Source organism: Aplidium turbinatum, chromosome 13 (assembly GCF_918807975.1).
Source record: "Aplidium turbinatum chromosome 13, kaAplTurb1.1, whole genome shotgun sequence".
In the NCBI taxonomy this organism is placed as follows: Eukaryota; Metazoa; Chordata; class Ascidiacea; order Aplousobranchia; family Polyclinidae; genus Aplidium; species Aplidium turbinatum.
Genome location: NC_137484.1, coordinates 22,611,144 through 22,634,001, shown reverse-complemented (window position 1 = coordinate 22,634,001; position 22,858 = coordinate 22,611,144). Strand labels below are relative to the sequence as shown.

The following is a 22,858-nucleotide window of genomic DNA, read 5'->3' as shown; positions in this document are numbered from 1 at the left end:
GGCCAAACGAGCGCTTGTAAGGTTAGGTTTAGACATTCCTCCTAGTCGTTATGCCACAGCCATAGATTTGATCTTTAGTCAACACCCTGATGGAGCTCTGCGAAAGAGGCGCGTGGATGGGTATTGGGTATCAAAGCACGAAAGCGGCAAAACGTGGACGCTTCATTGCGAATGGCGAAGACAGTGTAGATTTACAGCCAAGCGATGAGCCTCTTGATGTGTCTGATTCCAGTAATGACACGACAACCTCATCCTCCGACACAGCATCTGATGATTCCGATTCTGACAGCTAGTTCTTCATCAAACAGACTTTGTGGTGTTGGCAGTATCCCAATTGTGCCGAAATTATGCTGGTGCATACGTAAATCGAGGCAATCTTCTCGCAGGAAGCTATTAATTTGTTACCGGTAGCCTACCGGTACTTGGTTGAGCAATTAACGTTATTTTATGATAATTCAACGTCGTTAGATGTCAAATTAATGTAAAACAAACGTAAATTTCTTGTTGGGCATTGTTGTTACGCAATATAACCTGCCGGGAAAATTAAATAGATTTGTGCCGACTCGAACGTTGAATCAACCTAAAATTAACTTACTTTTCCTCCCCATGAGTTATTCAACGTGAATTACCGTAACAGCGTGCGTATCGCGTTGTTCGCTTTATCGCCACTTTGGTATTATTACATCACAACAAATCAAACGGTGCGGTCGTGATAGACTACTCAAGTATATTTTTCGCTTCTTGTTTTACATGTTTTGGTGCAATTTTTTTCGTAATAAACGTTCACAGGAATTGCCGAGGCAATTTCAACTTTTGCCGTTTGGCATCGGCAACGTTTTTGTAGGGGTTTGCAGTTACGAGTTAAGGCTGTAATAGTTAAAATATCGAACGATATTGAAATAAATATCGATATAGAAAAGATATCGTATCGTATCGAAAATTCGATATATCGCCCAACACTAGGCTACGGTATATTTTTTACTGATGTTTAGTGTAGTTATTAATTGACTCACTAAAAGTGAACTCAGTCATGTTCGGAAACTTGAATAATTTATTGATGAAGCTTTCGCCGACGCAAACCTGGCTTAACAACAAATAAATGCCGAACACGTGCATTAAAATACAATATATTTTTCTGTTCAATATAACATTTTGTGTGAAAAGCTTTGCCGGTTTAAGCAGCTTCACTCACGGAAGCCATGACATATTTTTCTTTTCAATACAACATTTTGTGTGAAAAGCATTGCCCTACCTGCCAAGCTGATACAATCTGCAGACTTTACTAGGAATAGCACCTAAATGAACGGGCGCCACAGTGCTCCGCACCTAAATATCCAGACGCCACAGTGTGCGCGCCTATTTGACCGGCACCTAACTGTCTGCGCCTAAAAGACTTGCTCCCGTATTTTAGCGATAGGATTTGGTTGACAAGTTACTTCAAGAACGTCTCAGTGAAATTGTTGAACATGTAAAAATAGTTGGCACTATGAATTATGATGAACTGAATTTATGAAAAATAGTGCATAGTGAGTTACTCGGCCAGTGTGGCATAATAGTTGTCAAGTAAAGGATAGGGTGGACAGAATAGGGTAAGTTGAATGAATGAAGTTTGTATTTGCAGATAATATAGTTTTTTTTTTTATTTCAAATTAGCACATTGAAATTTGCAAGATGAAGGTTTTAATAGCTATTGATGAAAGTGAAATTGCAGAAAAAGTATTCCATTGGTATATTGAAAACTTTCACAATATGGAGAATGAGATTTTTATTTTGCATGAAGCAGAACAACCAGATCTACCCACTGTAGCATTTGGTGGGGGTGCCAGCTTTCCTGCAGAAGAAATAGGTAAAATAATGAAAGAACACAATAAAAAGCGTACTGATCTAGAACATCATTATACAGTAAAATGCACTCAGCTGCGACTGAAGTTTAAAATCGAGATTAATACAGCAAGAGACAAAGCTGGGCATGCCATTGTGAGAAAAGCTGAAGCAATTGGGGCTAGTATGATTGTTATGGGCTCACGAGGGTTGGGGGTTGTGAGAAGAACCGTGCTTGGATCTGTGAGTGAATATGTACTTCATCATTCCAAGATTCCTGTATTAATTTATCACGCTTGACATTGTTTATCTGCTTGTTTTGTGTTATCAATATGTCAGATTGTTTTTTAAGATTTTGGCATGATCTTCAAGAAAATAATAGTAGACTGATAAGGTAAACACAACAATTTTATTTAATTTGAAAAGACCTAAAGTTGGCAATAACTTTAAGAAGTTTTCCACTTGCATGGACCTCTTCATAATATTCAACGTTATGTGTTGATTGATGTGAATTTGTTAGTAAAGATCAGTGTGACTGAAAACTGATCATACTGCTTTCTTGTGCATTTATGATAATATGCAGGTGTTTTTTTAATATTGCCATTTAGAAAGAAAATTGTAATTTTATAGTAACTAAGTAAGTAAGTGAAATAGCATGGCGCTAAACTCCTTATGTTTTTGTGATGTTGAATATGTTGTTGATGCTGTTTCTTAAATTGTCAATAGCAGTAATGCATTAATTTTCAACATTCGTCTCTTCGTAAATAGCTTGATCTTTTGCGATTAAATGTTGTTTTGCCACTTTTCAATATTCGAATAAAGATTCTTGGTAATTCTAAGAAGCTACTAGTATTTCATTTACTACGCCACTACCATAGTATGTATATATATATATATATAAAACAATGAAAACTATTAATACTACAAAAAAGTGCTCAATGCTAAGCAAAAAGACAAAGCAGAGCGAATTAAATCAAATATAGTTATTACTATCTGAAGCCTTTACAAATTGTTTCACCTAACGGATCATCAGAAGGTTCTGAACCTTCTGATGATCCGTTAGGTGAAACAATTTGTAAAGGCTTAAGATAGTAATAACTATATTTGATTTATATAATACAGGCCTCGAAATTCCGGCGGTCATGGCGGACATGACCTCCGGAATGACCTCGAATGTCTGCCGAAGCCGACTCATTGGTCGGTCATAAATGACCGCCGCAAAATTCTTGACAAAAATAGAGCTAATGCAGCAAAAATATATTTTAAATTTGAATTGTTACAATTGTTTGTTTAACGCGAACAAATACGGAGCTGAAGCAATAATAGTACAGGCAATTGCTTTAAAGATCACATTAGAGTGACGTGGTTAACGAGCTGATGGCAAAAGTAGCCATTTTTACATCATTTCAACGCCTTGCAATGTTGCCTTGAAATAAAGTTGTCTGAACTTTTCGGCAGGGTATGTATTCTAATTTTAACTATGAGGATTATTGCGTTACATTGATCGTTTGTTAAAAAGAAACGTCACAGAGAAGCAAGTCTCAGCTGGGTTGCGCACGTGCTCAGGCGAATGTGGCGACCTTATTCACGCTGATACTGATAGAAATAGAATTTCTGCACAGAAGGGAGGGTGTTAGACTAACACTATTGTGTTGATTAGTTAACACTAACACTATTGAGTCACTAATGCGCATTTGTCTGGACGGTCCTGAGCTGGAGATTTACGACCCCGCGCCGGCAGTAATCGCTTGGCACAACGATTCTATAACGCAAAAACCACGGAATAAGTGATCGTAGTTGCTTTTGTAATGAGGAAATTTGGATTGTTGTTTTCAATTGTGTTTATTGCGTAATTACACGACTGTCATTAACGCACTGATTTATTTGCAAGCAATCTGCTCCAGTATAGCCTACTTCAGGGTCGGTTAATTACGGAATGGCCCGTTTCGGTGAGTCCGATTCGGTGAGTCCGATTCGGTGAGTCTGATTCGGTGAGTCCGATTCGGTGAGTCCGATCCCTTAACGGGGGATTTTTCAATTTTTTTTTAAATTATCGGGTACCGTAGCCTAATTATCATTGCCGTTTTAGGGTTAGGGGTTAGAGGCTAGGAACTCACCGAATCAGACTCACCGAATCGGACTCACCGAATTGGACTCACCGAATAGTAGCAGACCCGGTAACTAAGCCATCAACCATTGCAGAGTTATTCTGTTGTAGAAAATTTTCTACAAACACGACTACACAATACTGTAGTGTAATTTTGTGCAAAATCTACGTATGCAAAAAAATGTCCCGTTGAGATATTAAATGTCCGCTGAAAGGGCCAGTCCGGTAGGACATGCTTAACCGCCGGAAAAAAGTACAAATTTCGAGGCCTGTAATATATATATATACAATAAAGTTAAAAGTTTTATAACATAGCCTTTGCAAAGTTTGTTTTTTGTTGAAATTTGTTTGCTTTAAAGTTAAGTTTATTATTTTTGCTTATTAGACAATTTAGCAGTTGCATTTCTAACTTAATTGAAGACATTTTGTAACAAAATGAAAGTCGTGATTGCTGTTGACCATAGTGCGATCGCAGAGAATGCGTTCGATTGGTACATCACCAATTTTCACAAGGATGCAAATGAAATATTTGTGATTAGTGAAGCAGAGCAGCCCAACCTGCCAACCCTGATGTTTTCAAGTGGTGCAAGTTTTCCAGCACAAGAGATTGGAGAGATAATGGTCAAACATAACAAGAAGATTAATGAGCTCGAGAATATATACACAATGAAGTGCAGAAACCTCAACTCAAAGTACAAAATCATGATTGAGACCACGCAAGACAAACCAGGTGTTGCCATTGTTAAGAAGGCAGAAAATCTAGGAGCAGACATGATTGTAATGGGGTCTCGAGGTATGGGAGCTATAAGAAGAACTGTTATTGGCTCTGTGAGTGACTATGTGCTTCACCATGCAAAAGTTCCTGTTCTGGTGTGCCGGAACACTGAAAAATGAAGCCAACCTATGAAGATTAAACACATTTTCTCCATCCCATTAATTCAACAACAGTAGATTTTTATTTGCAACATTAACAGTTTGCTCAATCTCTGAAATCAAATTATGTTTTGGAAATTATTTTTGTCATTACGGTATAAATGTTTCTAATCACTTTCTTTTGCCAATCAAAACTTGTCATAATCTTAAAGTGTATTTCATGAGTTTATGTTAACAGTTATATTTCGTGTATTATTTCCAATGCCTTACACAAGAATTACACGTTCACACAAGTGACACAACATACCTACTACACAATTTGTGATACAGCATATTGTGATGCTTTTTCTCAGTATCTTAATGTTAGTTTGACATCAGCCTGGGACGTTACCAACTTCACACTAAAAATCACCTTTTGTTTTTAAACTTTACAACGTTTAATACTGTCTCTATCAATCTTTTGCTTTGTTGTGATCTATTGACTTAATCTAACGCATAATAACGATCAGCTTCATCATTTAGTGGATTAGAAATCTTTATTAGGTTCTGGTTACAAATGGATGTAGTTTCCTATGCTAAACATAATGTAGTACACAATTAAACTTGGCTGCACATTACCGACCTACTTAATTCAGTGGCGTTTTTGCGACATATTACAGGCGATGCTTATTCTACAATTCGTTCTGTGCTGTTCTTAATTAATTAAACATGAAATGCTTGATGAGTTCTGATAAGTGCTTGATGAGTTCTGATAAGTGCTTGATGAGTTCTGATGAGTGCTTGATGAGTTCTGATGAGTGCTTGATGAGTTCTGATAAGTGCTTGATGAGTTCTGATGAGTGCTTGATGAGTTCTGATGAGTGCTTGATGAGTTCTGTGTAACTAATCAATGATTTACATGTTTGGTGTTATACAAATTGCACTTTTATCAAGTCAAAAAGTTCAGTATGGATGGACGAAGCGAGTTCGCCCTTTAAATTTCAGTTAAAATGAAAACCCGTTTCATCGTAAATGGAAAATTTAAATCTGTTGTATTATGTGCTTGGTCAATCGTCTCATATGTAATATGCCAATAATTCCCCAGACATTAAAATATGTCATTTTTATATTAATGCAACGTTTGCAGAGACGTTGTTAATGTGAAAATGACAGATTCTGTTGTCTTGGGGATCACTGCTTCATTCTGTTCTTGTAAGTGGTCACTCCTAAAGCGTGGAATGGACATAAAAGGAATGACATCATCATTAATGTGTATCTTTTGGTTGTGTAAGTCCACTTAAGCCTGTCATCTACTACAAGCACACATAAGCTTGTCAGCATGACGTGAAGAGGAATTTACAATGGACCAAAACAACACAAGAAAGTCAACTGTTTATTTTTCTTTTTCAAAATGTGTGATGATTTATATGCAGAAATGATGATACCAACGCTTGCATGAAATTGTATGTTGTTTGAATTGCAAACTTCAAACTGTCTTTGTCCACTTGTATCCTTTAAAGTTATTGATTATAAATTTATAAGGGTAGGGCTCAAAATAATTTTGCTTTACAGGACATATTGTACATCTGTAGCTACAATGCTACATCATTATTGGGTATATGCATGGAAATGGAGAGATTTATGTGTATTAACTAGCTTTTAGTGTAGATAGCAGCAGAAGTAGTGTCGCATTGTAAGGAGATGAGCCAAATACTGAAGCATTCCACATGCGCTACTACTTATGTACATATTACGTATATCTGCTTTCCAACAAAAGTGACTAAAAAATCGTGTGAATACGCTTGAAAATCATGTTTTTTAAAAGATGTGGCGCAATTTCTTCGGTTTTTTTAATATTTGTTTGGTGACTGCGTTGCATCCAGCTTACTGCCGATTATATTTCAGTGCCGTACTTTGCTTGTTAATGCTCTGCGGCTTTAAGGAATGACCACAATGCATCGTTAAAAAGTTGTGAATTTATTAGTTGAATGTGAAATTTATGCATTATGAGTTGGTTTTATGGTATACTTGCCAGTAACCCTCTATAACTGCCTACAGTCCCTACATTATGTTCACTATGTTTTTTTATTCAAGTGATAAGTAATTTCGTATATGATGCTTATTGCTCATCCTTGTACAGTAAACTAAGGCTTGCTAGTAACTAAGTTCTTGTGTCAGAAAAATCAGTGAGCTTTCACTTTCAGACTTCCCTTTGACACCACACTCCTAAGTTTCTTCTAATCACGAAAGGTCTATACAGGCGCGGATCCAGAAAGTAGCGTTAGGAGGGGCGATTTCAACACAACACAATGATGTAGGTTTACATAATCTGACCTTACAAATACACCATGAATAAAGTTACTTTGCTGTGTTTTAGCGGAGGCGATCGGCCCCTCCCGCTGGATCTGCCGTTGGGACTAGGTTTCAAGCTCTTACTTTCTCATGCCAGCAACGTGAGTCACACCATCGCAGTAAAAGCATGAGCAAAACCCAGGAAAAATATTCAGTCATTTGAGTTAGAGTCTATTTTTGTACCATCCCATATTGGCGGTGTTTCCCGGACTATGCAATGAAGGCACCCAGACTTTCAGCTCCATTTCATCGACAAAGTCGATATGATAATGCAAATCACAATAAATAAAATGAAAGAAATATCGCCCGACAGGTGTCAAACCCACAGCAATGCTTGGTATGAACGACTCGGTTACATGCCTTGTGATACAAACGAATTTATTTTCACACGATTCAGTTCTATCATAAACAGCTAAAATCGATTTCGCTCAGCTGGGTAGCTAGATCATCTTCAGTTAAGCTTATTCAAATAGACCTGACTCGTGTGAAAATAAATTTGTTTCACAATAATAAAATATCACTTGAAATGTATTGTATTCCTGCTGTAGCCTACAATAAGAAGTATGCGATGTCAGAATGGAGAAAACTTTCGCCTGTAGTGACAGTGGTAGTCTGTGGTAAAAGCGTATGTGATAATAAGCTTTTAATTATGTTTAATTATAAATAAAAACTGACTAATAAGATTCCAGTCAGCAAATTAGTTTTTTTTTACCTTGATTTAACGTCTACAGACGTTAATTCATTGTTACAAAGGACTGATATGGCCATGCTGGAACATGTTTATGTTTTGCCAAGCTTTATCTCGCCTTTGGCAAGTGGATTGCTTTCAATGGTTGGTTCTAAACGTGACTGACTGAACGTATCGGATACGTGACTTTCATTGTTTTGAAAATGGCGACATGCAACGGCTCTGCACAAGCCGGAATACTGTTTTGCCTACAGCAAATTGCAAAGCCATTGCATATGACGTTTAACGTTTATTCACTGTTATGGTATGTTACCAAGCTTTGTGTGAAAGTATGGCTCAACAGTTTCCGTGCTTATGAATTTATAATTATAACCAGTGGCGTATCCAGCAAGTAGCTTTAAGGGTAAATTCAACAAAACACGATGATACCTTAATCCAAACTTGCAATTACCACGTAAATAACGGCTAACGCTACTTTGTGCTTTAGGTGGGCGATCCTTAAAAAGGCCAATCTGGCAACTCTGAGCGATAGTTCAATTGGTTGGCGCGTGACTTCTTGAACGAAGAAGCTTCAAGATCAAGCGGCGCTAGTTCGACTCTCGGGGTGTGCACTTGAACAACGCACGTTAAGACTTCGTTGCATTCAGCGGCATGTAATGGATGGAATATTTCTCAGGCAAAAACACTTCAACAGTCGGAAAACTTCACTGCCAATCTCGGTAACCTGTTATGCGCCAAAAGCCTTTACAAGAATGCGAAACTACCTGGAATAACCTATCAAGGCTTTGTCAGTTCTAGGTTCAAAACCAAGAAATAAAATTCAAAACTAAGCCAACCACATTCAAATGCATTTGATTGATTGATTAAATCTTTCTCCTCGGACTGGGAAAGCTTCTTGCAGAGCTCCTGGCAGTTTCGCATACTTGTAGAGGCTTTGAATCACTGACGCAGGCCCGGTCACCGAGATTGACAGAGTGAAGTTTCCGATTGTTGAAGTCTTGTTGCCGGGGAACTATTCCATCCATTAGATGCCGCTGAATGGAGAGCAGTCCTTCACGTGCGTTGCTCAAGCGCACACCCCGAGAGTCGAACCAGCGCCGCTTGATTTTTTGGCAACACATGGCAAAGCCACCCAAATTGAGCGTGCCGAACGTGGGCTGAGTTTTAAAACCTCATACAAAACCACTGTCAACCGCTTAGCAGACGTTGAATCATTGTTATGAATCTAGACTACCACAGTGAGACTGCAGATAATATTGGCTAGGTCGAAATTGCATTAGCCTAGTTTTATTTTATGCCAAAATTACACAACTCGAAGTTCCTGAAATCAGTGACGTAGCTGGAAAAGAACTTTTTTGGGAAAACGTCATTCCACATGAGTTACAATATTGCAAGAGCTTGCGTGATGCTCTGGGCTACGGCCGTGTAACACACGACAAAGAAGATTGAAACATTGTAGAAATATTAAAACATATTTTTTAAGGGAATGATTGCCCTCCCAAGCCTCTATTTCGTGGCTCTGTCCCTGGCTTGAGTGCCGCATGCGATTTAGAAAGCAGCGGTTGAAAACCACAGCTACAAAGTTAACAGTTGGTGATATTTATCTCAGTCGTAAACAGGTTTCACGTCATCCTAAAAAATTAAATCAAAGTAGTGTTGCCGCAAGGTGGAGATAGAGCAGTTTAAAAATCTACTTTAAAAGAATCTAAGATATATAAATTAATGGCCAGGTTTGCGGGAAAAAATTCATAAAAAATGCGATTGAATTTAATAAAGCAACTTTGGACTTTTCAATTAAATTTGAATAAAATTACATGTTTTCACAATGGTCATTCAAACTTTAAGCATGTTTTTTTTTTAAATTTTCATAATTTTTTTTTGTTTCGTTTATTTTTGTTTTAAATTTAAAGCAATTTCGTTTTCTTGTAAACTCGGAGCAGAAGCAAAACACATAAAGCGCAGGACTTGGGAATACTTCAACTGAATTGCAAACAGATATAGCTGAGCAACACCGCAACATTTTTCAGTTGAAGTATTCCCAAGTCCTGCGCTTTATGTGTTTTGCTTCTGCTCCGAGTTTACAAGAAAACGAAATTGCTTTAAATTTAAAACAAAAATAAACGAAACAAAAAAAAATTATGAAAATTTAAAAAAAAAACATGCTTAAAGTTTGAATGACCATTGTGAAAACATGTAATTTTATTCAAATTTAATTGAAAAGTCCAAAGTTGCTTTATTAAATTCAATCGCATTTTTTATGAATTTTTTCCCGCAAACCTGGCCATTAATTTATATATCTTAGATTCTTTTAAAGTAGATTTTTAAACTGCTCTATCTCCACCTTGCGGCAACACTACTTTGATTTAATTTCTTAGGATGACGTGAAACCTGTTTACGACTGAGATAAATATCACCAACTGTTAACTTTGTAGCTGTGGTTTTCAACCGCTGCTTTCTAAATCGCATGCGGCACTCAAGCCAGGGACAGAGCCACGAAATAGAGGCTTGGGAGGGCAATCATTCCCTTAAAAAATATGTTTTAATATTTCTACAAGCAGTGGCCGAGTGGTTAGCGCGTTGGGCTCGCAGTCGAGAGCCTGCATGTTCGACTCCAGCCACCCGCACTTGCTGTTGTTTCTCTGGGCAAGAAACTTTACGATAATTGCCTCTACCCAGTGATCGATTTCGAGTAATGGGTAGTACCAAATTTAAGTCATAAGTAGAGTAGACAACCGGAAACAGTCATTGCCGTCGGCTGCAGCGTGGATCAGGTGTACGTCGGAAGGCGTACACCGATGCATAGCGCTCAAGTCCGCTTTCCCACAATGCAGGGTAAAGATATGAAAAACAAACAAAACAAACATTATAACAAATTAAAATAAAACAGAGCAAGCGTTTTCGACTACACATATAGTTCTTATCAAGCCTAAAAAAATTATTACATTGTATAAAAAGTGTAGCCGAAAACGTTTGCTTTATTTTTTGTTTGTTGTCATCTTAAATGTTATGGTGTTGCTCAGCTAAGTCTGTTTATGTTTGAAAAAAGCAACCTTTTTATCTAAATTATTCAACTGAATTAGTCTGCAAAATGTCTTTCGGATGTTTGATTAGTAGCCTATTAATTGTTTAGAACTTTAATGTTGCAGATAAAAAAAAAATTTAAAGAATTTTTTTTTTCAAAAATCTCTGTTTCCAAAATTTAGATAATTTATTTTTAAATATTTCTGTGCAACACTTCACAAAAATCCTTTTAGTCTTTACATCTTAATTTTAAATCTCCAATCCCAGGATTAATATTTATCGGTTTAAGTTCACGATAAACTTTATTCAAACTGAAACCATTTAATGGTCATTGAAGGAAGTGTTCAGCTGTAAAATGCCAGTTGTAGCTCAACTGTTGCGGATGTTAGCTGGAAAACTGACGCTGGGAAAGGATTGAATAATATCCATTAATTTCTGGTTACCTTACACTAATAGACAGGCAGAATTTGCTTGATTTATCAAGTCTGTTAATTAAATTTAGCAACAAAAACTTACCCTTAAAACAGTAATTTTTATATGTTGATTTGACATCTACTAACGTTTTATTGATATCAAAACCCATATTTTTCAAAAGCTAATGACTATAGCCACGTAGATTTGCTCTTGAAAGTGGTTATAAAAAAATCAAAATCATTTCTCGTTTTGACTTTTTTTTCCTTTTTTTGTAAGCGTTTTATTGAATGATTGGTTGAAGTTTTGGATCAGCCTAACATGTGTAGCAGTTGAACCGCAAATGTTGGCGATGTTTTGTCGCTATTCAAGTGAATCTAATATGTTTATATATTGAAAATGGAACTAACTGTGGTTATTCTTGTATAACTTAAAGCAGTGTGAAAAAATGAGATATTTATGGTTAAACAATATCGATACCAAATAATAATCAAAAACCGCTAAAAAAATTAACGGCGAAAGGGGTAGTAAATAATGGTACCATTGTTGCTATTATTGCATCATAGAGAAGGGTAGTGGCTGCAGCGTCAAGCAATCGTAGGATGAATTTGAAGTTGCGCTAAAACTGTCTGCATCATTTAGCTAAAAAGTATCACATATTTGTGATTTTACCATTATTAATGAGCATTACCGAATATCATGTGAATTGCACTGGAGGCCATGATTAGAGTAATGAAAGTTGTAGACCACAGGACATTCTTTACAACTATACAAGCTGCAACAAGAAAGCGCTACACAAAGAAGTAGACTATGGTACAAAGATTAGCCTGCAGATCAGGGGAAGATTCAGCAAGTAACCTTAGGGGGAGGATTTCAACTAAATAAAATGATGTGTAGGTCTACATTAATCCGCTCTTGCAAATACACCATAAATAAAGTTACTTTTCTGTGGTTTAGGGGAGGCGACCGCCCAATTGCCTCTCCCTTGGATCCGTCACTGTTACATGTGTGCTGTATATAGTAGGTTATCGCTATAGCCTACTGTAGTTAGTTTGTGTTTTGCCGTCGCGTTAATAATGCAGCAAGAATAGTAGCAGACATCCGTGCTACGGCTTTTACTATTTATCGATGTCTTTTAATTTAAGTCTATACAGCAGAACATCACAGTGTTGGAAATGAAAAATAACGCTCTTTGAGGAAACTTTGCAAACTATCACTACACTGAATGCGGTCAATCGAAAATAATCGACACCGTATCAACAGGGTTAGGCTAAGATATCATCAAAGTTTCAAGTTATACTAAACAAAATAACGAAACTTTTACTTTTCGATTTTCGCAGAGTGAGTGCAATGCTGATTGAAGAGGTGCCTGAGTTTAGGTTTTATCAAAGTGATGATTTTCCTGATTACGCCATCATAACTCCATCATGGGAACTTATAGAATCAACGAGGCAAGTTGAAATTGAAAATAAACCACAAAACTTGTCTTTTGTAACTTTCAAAAAGCTCAATGAATCAGGAGATGAAATTCCAATCGTCAATTTTACTGGAGACCCTACCAGGGCTGTCATGGATGAATCAATCAAATGGTTTTCGGTTGGTGTGCTTGTGGAGGTGATGCTTATCTTAGGTATGTCTGCAAAACTTCACATCTACTTGATTGTCAAACAATATTAGACTGCTGGAAAGTTACAAGCTCTGGCCATAGATTATAAAATTGTGAAAAATAATTATGCTTAAGAGCAAAATGGTTGAATGTCTAGTTAATCTAAGCGTATGCTTAGCAAGCGTTTCAAAAACTATTATGTCTTCATCTTCAGTTATAGCACTGAAGATGAAGACAGAACGGAATAGTTTTCGAAACGTTTGCTGAACATGAGATTAGTATCTACATTTTGGGTTCTTTATTTTTTGATTAGAATAATTATGCTTCCTGTGATGCAACAATACCGGGGGTGCTAGAATGTAAAAGGTAATTGTATTTAGCTACAAAAGTCCCTTTTTTGTCTTGATTTCGTTTTTCTCCCGTAAAGACATAACATTGCACGTAAAACACTTATTTCTTTCGCGATGTCAGAGATTAAGTTATTGAAGTTAATTAATGTTTGCAACAACAACTGGCTTGTGTATAAAAAAAGTAAAGGTGGTCCCATACTTGATTCAAGTGTCTGGTATGAGAAGATAAGGTTCTCATTGTACTAAGCCTTCGGCACTAACGAGAGTAGGGTGGCCAGTTCCTTTCTCTTGGCCACTTTTCCTGCAGCAATTATGCCCACCCAAGTTTACACCCTAGGTAGAGATGAGCGGTGTTTTCAACAACCAGCTGAAGCTGGGAGTCGAACCAAACTGTGTATAAGGTTATAATAAAAAATCGAACAAACACACTTGCCAATTTCTGTTTTGACAATGTTATTTCACGTTAAATCGACGCAATAATAATGAGTATGAGATACCAATTGCGCTTTTGCAGCCAACATTTAAGCTCGGCGTCATCTGCGATTGTCTACGATTTAACAATCAGCTTTGTGAACTCATGGCATTCATCAAATGTCAGAGACCAATGAACGATTTTACCAATAAACTAATTTTGACGCTTATCTTTTACCAGACATTTATGTGAACTGTGTCCGTCTGCAGACGTTGAATCAATGTAAAAATGACGGATTTTGCTTTTTGAATGGTAAAACAACGAGACCTCCTTCAGCTCACAATATCCGTCTGTTTACAATAATTCAACGGCTGTAGACGTTGTATTAATGTTAAAAAAACAGACTTTGGTGGCTGGATCTATTTCTTGTAGCTGTACTTGTTCTCCAGATTAAAATAAACGTTTTTATAATTTGTTGTATTTTTATTAATCTATAAACTCCATTTATATTAAACTCTGATGTTACATGCAACTCTTTCATCAGGGCTCATTAATAGCCACGTATTTTTAACTCTAAACCGGAACTTCTGCTTCAGGTCCGATTATATTACCAGTTTTAAATTTGTAAGTTATAAACAAGAAAATCATTGCGAGTTGGGAGAATATCTTACACCCTCAGATGAAATACGCTGCATCGGTGACAGAATCGCGATCCAAAAGTTGGCATTTAAAATTTAAGCTCAGCTTTCCGCATTTCACCCAACCAGTACATACTACATAAAACATATTTCTGCTAGGATTCAATGTGTTGATTAGATATTTCCTCATAAACACAAAGAATAGTTTACCGAAAAGGTTTGATTGTCGGCTTATACTTCATCGATTGGAAATTAACCTTTGTGATGCAAGCAATTCAGTTTGTCAATACTATGATATTATAAAATCCTACTGTTCTTTTGATTGACATTTCTCTCTGCTTTAAAAATCTTTTAAAAACTTAAAAGCTAAACATCAACTGAAACAAAAATGTTAAACGCAGGACATACATTACGATAATATTAGTCCACGTACCGTATTTACATATAATTTTGTAGCCGATCTAAAGTGCTATCTTCTACTGGACTCAAATATTTAAGCGGATATCGAATATTTACTTGTTTGTAATAAACCATGGGAATGTCGTCGAACATCGACTAATAGGAAGACTTCACATAAGCATTGTTCAACCAGCTGTTGCAGCTGTAAGATAAACTATTCAAAACAATAATAATAGAAAATATAAAGCTACAAAAATAACAATAATAAAGACGAAATTTAATACTCTCGTTGTTACGTCACAAGGATGCTCGGTTGAACTTCAAACTTTAAGGAACCATATCAAGCGGCCGCTTAGTGTTGCCATTGCAATCGCATCCCAGTTTGTTTTGACGCCCTTGTTCATCTTTGGAGGGGTGAAGGTACTTGGAATACCTCATATACCTGCAATCGTAGTCATGTTGACTGCCAGTGTGCCAGGGGGTACTTTGTCTAACATACTCGCCTATCTGGTACAGGGAGATATCACTTTGAGGTGAGTGTTGTTTTTTTGTTTGTTTAAAGCCTATGTCGATTATTGTAATGCCATTTTTACATCATTTTTTGAATTTTATTTTGTGGTAGATTAGCTTACACTCAGCAAAAATTAACTGACATTTTTATAAAATACAAAGGAATTTAATTTCCCACAAGTCAGTCCAATCATAAATAGCTAAAAATCGATTTCGATCAGCTAGCAGCAAGATCATCTTCAGTTAAGCTTATTCAAATAGATTTTTATATATTACAAGACATGTAACCGAGTCGTTCATATCAAACATTGTAGTGGGTTTGACACCTGTCAGAAGATACTTCATTTCCTTTTCATTAAATCATTGGTGATAATTGTTGTTTCACTTTATATAGTGTAGTCATCTAAGCTCAAAAAAAGGGCCAACCCGGAAAAAATTCGTAACTTAACAGATTTGGTATCAAAAGAAGCGAAATTTTATGTAGATCATCATATCCAAAATCCTCTTCAATCGGTTTTGAGCAAACGGAATGGGGGGCATTTGAAATTTGCGTCTAGCGCCCACTAACGGAAATGAACTATAATCATCTTTTCTAATACTTCCATACTGATTTCTGATTTGTTTTTTCCAATATCGCAATCTGTAGCTTTGTGAGAACATTTTGGTAAAAAATCCTGGATGTGACGTCATGATGACGTCACAAGAATAATTGGAATATCGTAATTACTCTTCAATACTAGGGGATGAATGGAATGCAAGAATACTCCCAGTAAAGCCACTTTTTCTTTTCGTTTTTTACTTTGTTGAATACAATAAGTTTAATGGGGAGTGATGGGCTACTTAAAACACATGTTGCGCCATCTAGTGCAGAAAATGTAAATGTTGACAATCGAGAATTTCCAGTGAATGCAATCGTTGGTTTGTGCAATGTGCATATTGTTTTGTGTTCACTTACTTGAGTAAACCTTTCAGAGCATTTAGAAAATCAATGAAAAATTTTAATACTTGCAGTAGCAATGGCGTCACAATGCACTGGTTAAAAGGAATGTTTTATGGACGATCACGAATATCACTGTTATAGGGTAAATAGTAAAATTCAATATCAATCTTTACAAATACTTATGAACAATAATCTACATGTCAAACCAAACATATCATATCAGTAGAAGGCGTTTGAAATTAATTAAAATTGTTTCAAAAGTTTTGTTTTCATGATTTTTTTTCCTGACTTGTAAATCGCTTTTTTTTTTTTGCAACCAACACTTCAAAAAAGCTAGATTTTGAATAATTTTGACCAAATTTGAATCTGATATTTATTTTTTAAAATCAAATATGTTTCTATCCGCTTCCTCGTCACTTCCAACGCTGTCTTCGTCTGATGAAACTTCGCCTTTGTCATAATTTTCACAATCCACTCCATTGCAATTACTACACGCAGAAACACATGGTAGTCCGTGCCGCCTGCAGCTGCAAACGTTGGTACTGCAAGGACTTTTCTTGGTGACGTTACAGTTACATCGTACAAAGCGAAGAATGTTATCAGGAGCCGCACTCAAATCTGTCAGAATAGGATCGTAACTCCCATTGGATAATTTCCAGCCCCCATCGAGCGGATTTAGTTCAACGCTCATCAGTGTTTTCCATTCAATCACCTGCAGATGGATTCGAAGAAAATGATACTTTGCAGCATTTTTGGTTGGAGCGAGAGACTGTGGCTTGATTGTCGTTTTAGATGTTGCTGCTGCCTTCATAAACTGATGATAGCGCAAATCTTCCATCGCCCAGTTTTCTTTCCCACCATAGCTAAAAAGATAAAAATTGTATATTAAAACTGAACACACTTCTTAAACTTTTATTGATGATTTGGTGGTAGGAACTTGACATTATCGTTATAATACTAATGTAACTTTTTAAAGGGGTACTAAAGGAAAAACCTGACTTGGCGATTTTCCACGTTCTTTGTGTTTAACTTGCTACCATAAAACGATTTTCAATAAAATTTTGCCCCATTGCGGTCTGACCACCATTGTGGGCGTGCTTTTGTCAGAGCTTTCAAAATGAGTTTGAGCCTGAGCAACGAAGCGTGCGACTGTGCAGTCTACGTCATAAAGGCTAGCAATCAACCGATCACGCAATAATTGTTACTGCGGGCGATTTGACTGTAGGCTATGTATGTATTTACATCAAAACAGCACATTTTAACATCAAAACAGCAGACAGTTTGCTCAAAACATCAGATTGGTAACGTGGCTTTTGTTATTGCTGGCCTTTATGACGTATTCTCGAGCAGTGTTTGCACGTTTTGGTCATTTTGAAAAAAATGAAAATAAATGAAACTCTGGACTTTGGGCCTTGCCAGCGCCATTGAAAACAAATTTTTTTCGGTAATTGTTTTTGAAATGTATTCTTGAATGTTCAGTTTACTCATTTTAATGCTTAATTCCGGTTTGAAATTTTCCTTTAGTATGCCTTTAAGTTACCTGAACATTAACAATTTAAGTTCTTTTTGTTCTACTTCCTCTGCAGTGGCTGTTTCGTCTTCGAATACTTTAGCAGTTTCTTGGAACACCTCCCTTGTCCCAAACTTCTTCAGAGTACTAGTTTTTCCTGTTTTTACTAGTTTTTTTCATGGTCCCTACGTAAAAGATCATGAACACAAACGAAGAACAGGGAAAATGAGTGCCTTTGTAAGTTTGGATAACTTAGAAATGATCCCAACATTCAACCAAGAAGTATTTTTGAAGAACGAGCTGAATAAATCACAGTTCATATCTTTCCTATCAGACGAGCTGCGAAGAGAAGGTCATGATATTCGAAACAGTTTGGGAGATGCGGACACTCAAATCGTTTCAGCAGCATTAGAGTATGCAGAAGATAACAACAAAGATGTGGTTGTAGTAGCGGCTGACACTGATATTCTAGCGTTGTTGATGTTTCGCTAGAAAAATGGTATGCATCTCTACATGCTTTCTGATGCTAGCAACAAAGGTGACAAAGAAATCTGGAAAATTGAAGATTTGGTCAAATCAACTGGAGATGTCATTACAAGTCATATTTTGTTCATCCATGCTTGGTCGGGTTGCGATACTACGTGTGCATTGTTTGGACAAGGTAACCTACAATTTGTTTTTGGCAACTAGGAACTTTCATAATAACCTTGGTTTTACTTGCTTGAATGATGTAAATGTTACTTTACGAAATATTGTATTTAGATAAGCCTTATCGTATTCTTTTTAATATAATTGTACACGATCAACATATTCGGAATCGCCTTCGTTCTTTACTTATTTTTCAGTTAAGCTATGCACAGGCTACTTATATCTATAATCTTTTATGTCAGGAAAAACTAGTACCCTGAAGAAGTTTGGGACAAGGGAGGTGTTCCAAGAAACTGCTAAAGTATTCGAAGACGAAACAGCCACTGCAGAGGAAGTAGAACAAAACGAACTTAAATTGTTAATGTTCAGGTAACTTAAAAAGTTACATTAGTATTATAACGATAATGTCAAGTTCCTACCACCAAATCATCAATAAAAGTTTAAGAAGTGTGTTCAGTTTTAATATACAATTTTTATCTTTTTAGCTATGGTGGGAAAGAAAACTGGGCGATGGAAGATTTGCGCTATCATCAGTTTATGAAGGCAGCAGCAACATCTAAAACGACAATCAAGCCACAGTCTCTCGCTCCAACCAAAAATGCTGCAAGTATCATTTTCTTCGAATCCATCTGCAGGTGATTGAATGGAAAACACTGATGAGCGTTGAACTAAATCCGCTCGATGGGGGCTGGAAATTATCCAATGGGAGTTACGATCCTATTCTGACAGATTTGAGTGCGGCTCCTGATAACATTCTTCGCTTTGTACGATGTAACTGTAACGTCACCAAGAAAAGTCCTTGCAGTACCAACGTTTGCAGCTGCAGGCGGCACGGGCTACCATGTGTTTCTGCGTGTAGTAATTGCAATGGAGTGGATTGTGAAAATTATGACAAAGGCGAAGTTTCATCAGACGAAGACAGCGTTGGAAGTGACGAGGAAGCGGATAGAAACATATTTGATTTTGAAAAATAAATATCAGATTCAAATTTGGTCAAAATTATTCAAAATCTAGCTTTTTTGAAGTGTTGGTTGCAAAAAAAAAAAAGCGATTTACAAGTCAGGAAAAAAAATCATGAAAACAAAACTTTTGAAACAATTTTAATTAATTTCAAACGCCTTCTACTGATATGATATGTTTGGTTTGACATGTAGATTATTGTTCATAAGTATTTGTAAAGATTGATATTGAATTTTACTATTTACCCTATAACAGTGATATTCGTGATCGTCCATAAAACATTCCTTTTAACCAGTGCATTGTGACGCCATTGCTACTGCAAGTATTAAAATTTTTCATTGATTTTCTAAATGCTCTGAAAGGTTTACTCAAGTAAGTGAACACAAAACAATATGCACATTGCACAAACCAACGATTGCATTCACTGGAAATTCTCGATTGTCAACATTTACATTTTCTGCACTAGATGGCGCAACATGTGTTTTAAGTAGCCCATCACTCCCCATTAAACTTATTGTATTCAACAAAGTAAAAAACGAAAAGAAAAAGTGGCTTTACTGGGAGTATTCTTGCATTCCATTCATCCCCTAGTATTGAAGAGTAATTACGATATTCCAATTATTCTTGTGACGTCATCATGACGTCACATCCAGGATTTTTTACCAAAATGTTTTCACAAAGCTACAGATTGCGATATTGGAAAAAACAAATCAGAAATCAGTATGGAAGTATTAGAAAAGATGATTATAGTTCATTTCCGTTAGTGGGCGCTAGACGCAAATTTCAAATGCCCCCCATTCCATTTGCTCAAAACCGATTGAAGAGGATTTTGGATATGATGATCTACATAAAATTTCGCTTCTTTTGATACCAAATTTGTTAAGTTACGAATTAAAAGAAACAATGCTTTAGACAGGTTTCAAACTCACAACAATACTCGATATAAACGACCAGGCTATATTTATCAATCTGCTCTTGCTTGAGACAGCTCAATCATATTTAGATAAATACTGATTTTGATCTAGAAGGTCATCTCCAGCCAAACTGAAAGAAAGTGAAGTTATTTGCATTCTGTATAAATAAGTCCAGATAGCAAATCAACCGTTTTTTACATTGTTTCAACGTCTGTTGATTTGTTGGCTGGGATTTTGATTGAAAATGATTGCTTGGAAAGAAAATGATATCTGGATAAATGGCTATTGATTGAACTGATTGATGCAAAAACAGAATATCTAATCTTTATTATGACATCATAACAGCATGCTGCTAACCACGTGTTCATCCCTGCTTGCATTCGCGTTCATCCCGTTCAATCTATTCGTCTATGGGTCACAATGGTTGCCCCATGATACGGACTACAAACAATTGATTCCATATCATACCATTGTTCTGTCACTGATTATCATGTTTATGCCACTTGGGGGCGGTGTCCTCATCAGTTGGCTGATGCCTAAGATGGGAAGAAAAATTGTGAAAGTAAGATTTTTAATTTTTGTTTTGTATGGAAACGTTAAAAACGGATGATGCTTTCAGAAAGAAATATATGTCTCATTTATAAAACTGAGACTGGTAAACTGATGGTATTTTATTAGCAATTACACCTTGTTGTAAGAGGCTGTTATAAAATTATTTTTATTTCACGTGAAGGTTGTTTAAGCATTTTGATGAAATCAGTCGTGCTGACTGAAGAAATGTCAAACACAAAGGTAGCTTTCGTTCTCAGTATCTTGTGGTAGCCTAGGCCCATTGCCACACTCATTTCAAACAATTAGCCCTAATCCACCAAAGCATCACTAGAACGACCTAAAAAAAGTTTTATGAACTTTTGTCATGTGTCTTTGCAGATATGCGAAATATTGCTTATCCCAACAGTGCTAAGTTTAGCGATTCTGTCTGCAGTTGTTTACGAAGACATGCTCTTGCGTCATATGCCGAAGCAATTGTGGATTATATGCATTGTCATGCCTATGCTTGGGTAAGTGTGGTTACATTGTTGAGGTCGGTAATTCATATTGCTCAAACATAAGATCAAACAGACTTGTTCGACTCTCGGGGTGTGCGCTTGAGCAACACATTTTAAGGACTGTTCTCCATTCAGTGGCACAAATGGAAACTTCATTCGGTCAAGTTCTGTGATTAGATCCGCATCAGTGGCTCAAAGCCTCTACCAATATACAAAACTGTCAAGATTAAGCTCTTAAGGAAATTTTGTCAGTCTGAGGATACAGCTTCTGACAGTCAATTACTTAATCAGTTTTTCCGTTCGCAAAGCATTTTACAAGTCCGGGTTCAGATAATTTTGTTTGTATTTTAATTGTTAATTTTGAGTTCAACAAAATGTTAAACTTTGAAAGAGGTTCAAACTTTGTTTCATCTGGAGGCAAATGAAATATTTACATTTTTTAGATTCAGTTTCGGATATCTGCTTTCAACATTAGCTCGACTTTCTGATCAAACTCGCCGCACAGTGGCAGTAGAGACAATGTGTCAAAACGGACAACTTGCTTGTGCCGTTCTCAAGGTGGCGTTCCCGAGTCACTTAATCGGCAGTTTTTTTATATTTCCACTTCTTTATTCTGCATTCCAACTCGCCGAGGGTTTGGTTTTTGTTGCTTTGGTACGTCACAAAAAGAAAGTTAAAGAAGAAAAAGAAAGTGTCCCTCTCTTCACGTCACTCGGGGAAGCACCCATGCGGAGAATCAGCAGAGTTTCCCTTTACGTAATCGAACAAATGTGTAGGCGATTTTCAATGAGCGACAGACATGATCGCAAGCCCCACCCCTCCAATGCAAACGACGCAGGCGAAGAAAAAAAGCGAAGGCGTCGAAAATCGTCGTACACAAACAACATAATCAAGATGGCGATAGATGAGGAAGATGAACCGTCTGGAATCGTGGAGTCTAAGATCTGTGACGTTGAAGCGTATTATGACGACAATCAGGAAGTTTTCATGACGAACGACGTCACAAACATGACGATTTTTGAAGAAAACGAAGATGACCTCACAGACATTGATACGTCACGAGACCGTGACGTAAAGTCAATGGCTGATGTGAAGCAGCCACACTTCCGCTTGCCTGACATCATCAAAACTGAATACGATGAAGAACTTACTGACGACATGACGTCACCGGCCAGTGACGTAGCCTCATCGCGAGAGATGTCATATCTTGACGTGGAGGGAAGATACGGAGACTTGCTGATCTACGCCACTGGAAGTTCCTTTGAGGAAATTGACTTTTCTGAGGACGAAAATGACAAAAGATGACTAGATTTGAGTTAAAGATGTGATTGAAAAATCATGTTGGTGAACGATGAGAGCATGTTTTGTTGAAAATATTGTTATTATTATTCTCACACAAACAAAAAGTGTATTTCGTGCTGCAAGAATATTAGTGATCACTAGGGCAACTAAGCCAGCGAATTCAAACTTTATCCGCCATCAGTTTGCAAAATTTGCTCAAAATTTTACTTCAAGTACAGTTTGAAAATTGAACAATGCTGTTCACCAGGCATTTAGTTAAATATCATGATAGGTTCTACTTGCACCAGTAGAATGCATCATGTTATTTAATCAATTACAGTTTGATTGAAGATTCAACAGATGTTTAAATAAGCTGTGATAAAAGTAAA

The 22,858-nt window shown here is 36.7% G+C and overlaps 3 protein-coding genes across 3 annotated transcripts; all 3 read left to right on the top strand.

The window, feature by feature from the left end:
- Window positions 1–1,627: 1,627 nt before the first annotated feature.
- Window positions 1,628–2,811, top strand: LOC145782470 (universal stress protein YxiE-like). The gene has a single exon (XM_082594266.1). It carries the CDS (start codon window positions 1,672–1,674, stop codon window positions 2,119–2,121), a length of 450 nt encoding a protein of 149 aa, XP_082450392.1. The 5' UTR covers window positions 1,628–1,671; the 3' UTR covers window positions 2,122–2,811.
- Window positions 2,812–2,910: 99 nt separating this feature from the next.
- Window positions 2,911–6,692, top strand: LOC145782067 (putative universal stress protein SERP1273). The gene has a single exon (XM_082593801.1). It carries the CDS (start codon window positions 4,364–4,366, stop codon window positions 4,820–4,822), a length of 459 nt encoding a protein of 152 aa, XP_082449927.1. The 5' UTR covers window positions 2,911–4,363; the 3' UTR covers window positions 4,823–6,692.
- A 5,910-nt stretch (window positions 6,693–12,602) lies between these two features.
- Window positions 12,603–22,493, top strand: LOC145781750 (hepatic sodium/bile acid cotransporter-like). The gene is made up of 5 exons (XM_082593420.1): window positions 12,603–12,882; window positions 14,962–15,190; window positions 20,485–20,701; window positions 21,070–21,200; window positions 21,632–22,493. Exons 1-5 carry the CDS (start codon window positions 12,603–12,605, stop codon window positions 22,491–22,493), a joined length of 1,719 nt encoding a protein of 572 aa, XP_082449546.1.
- Window positions 22,494–22,858: the final 365 nt, after the last annotated feature.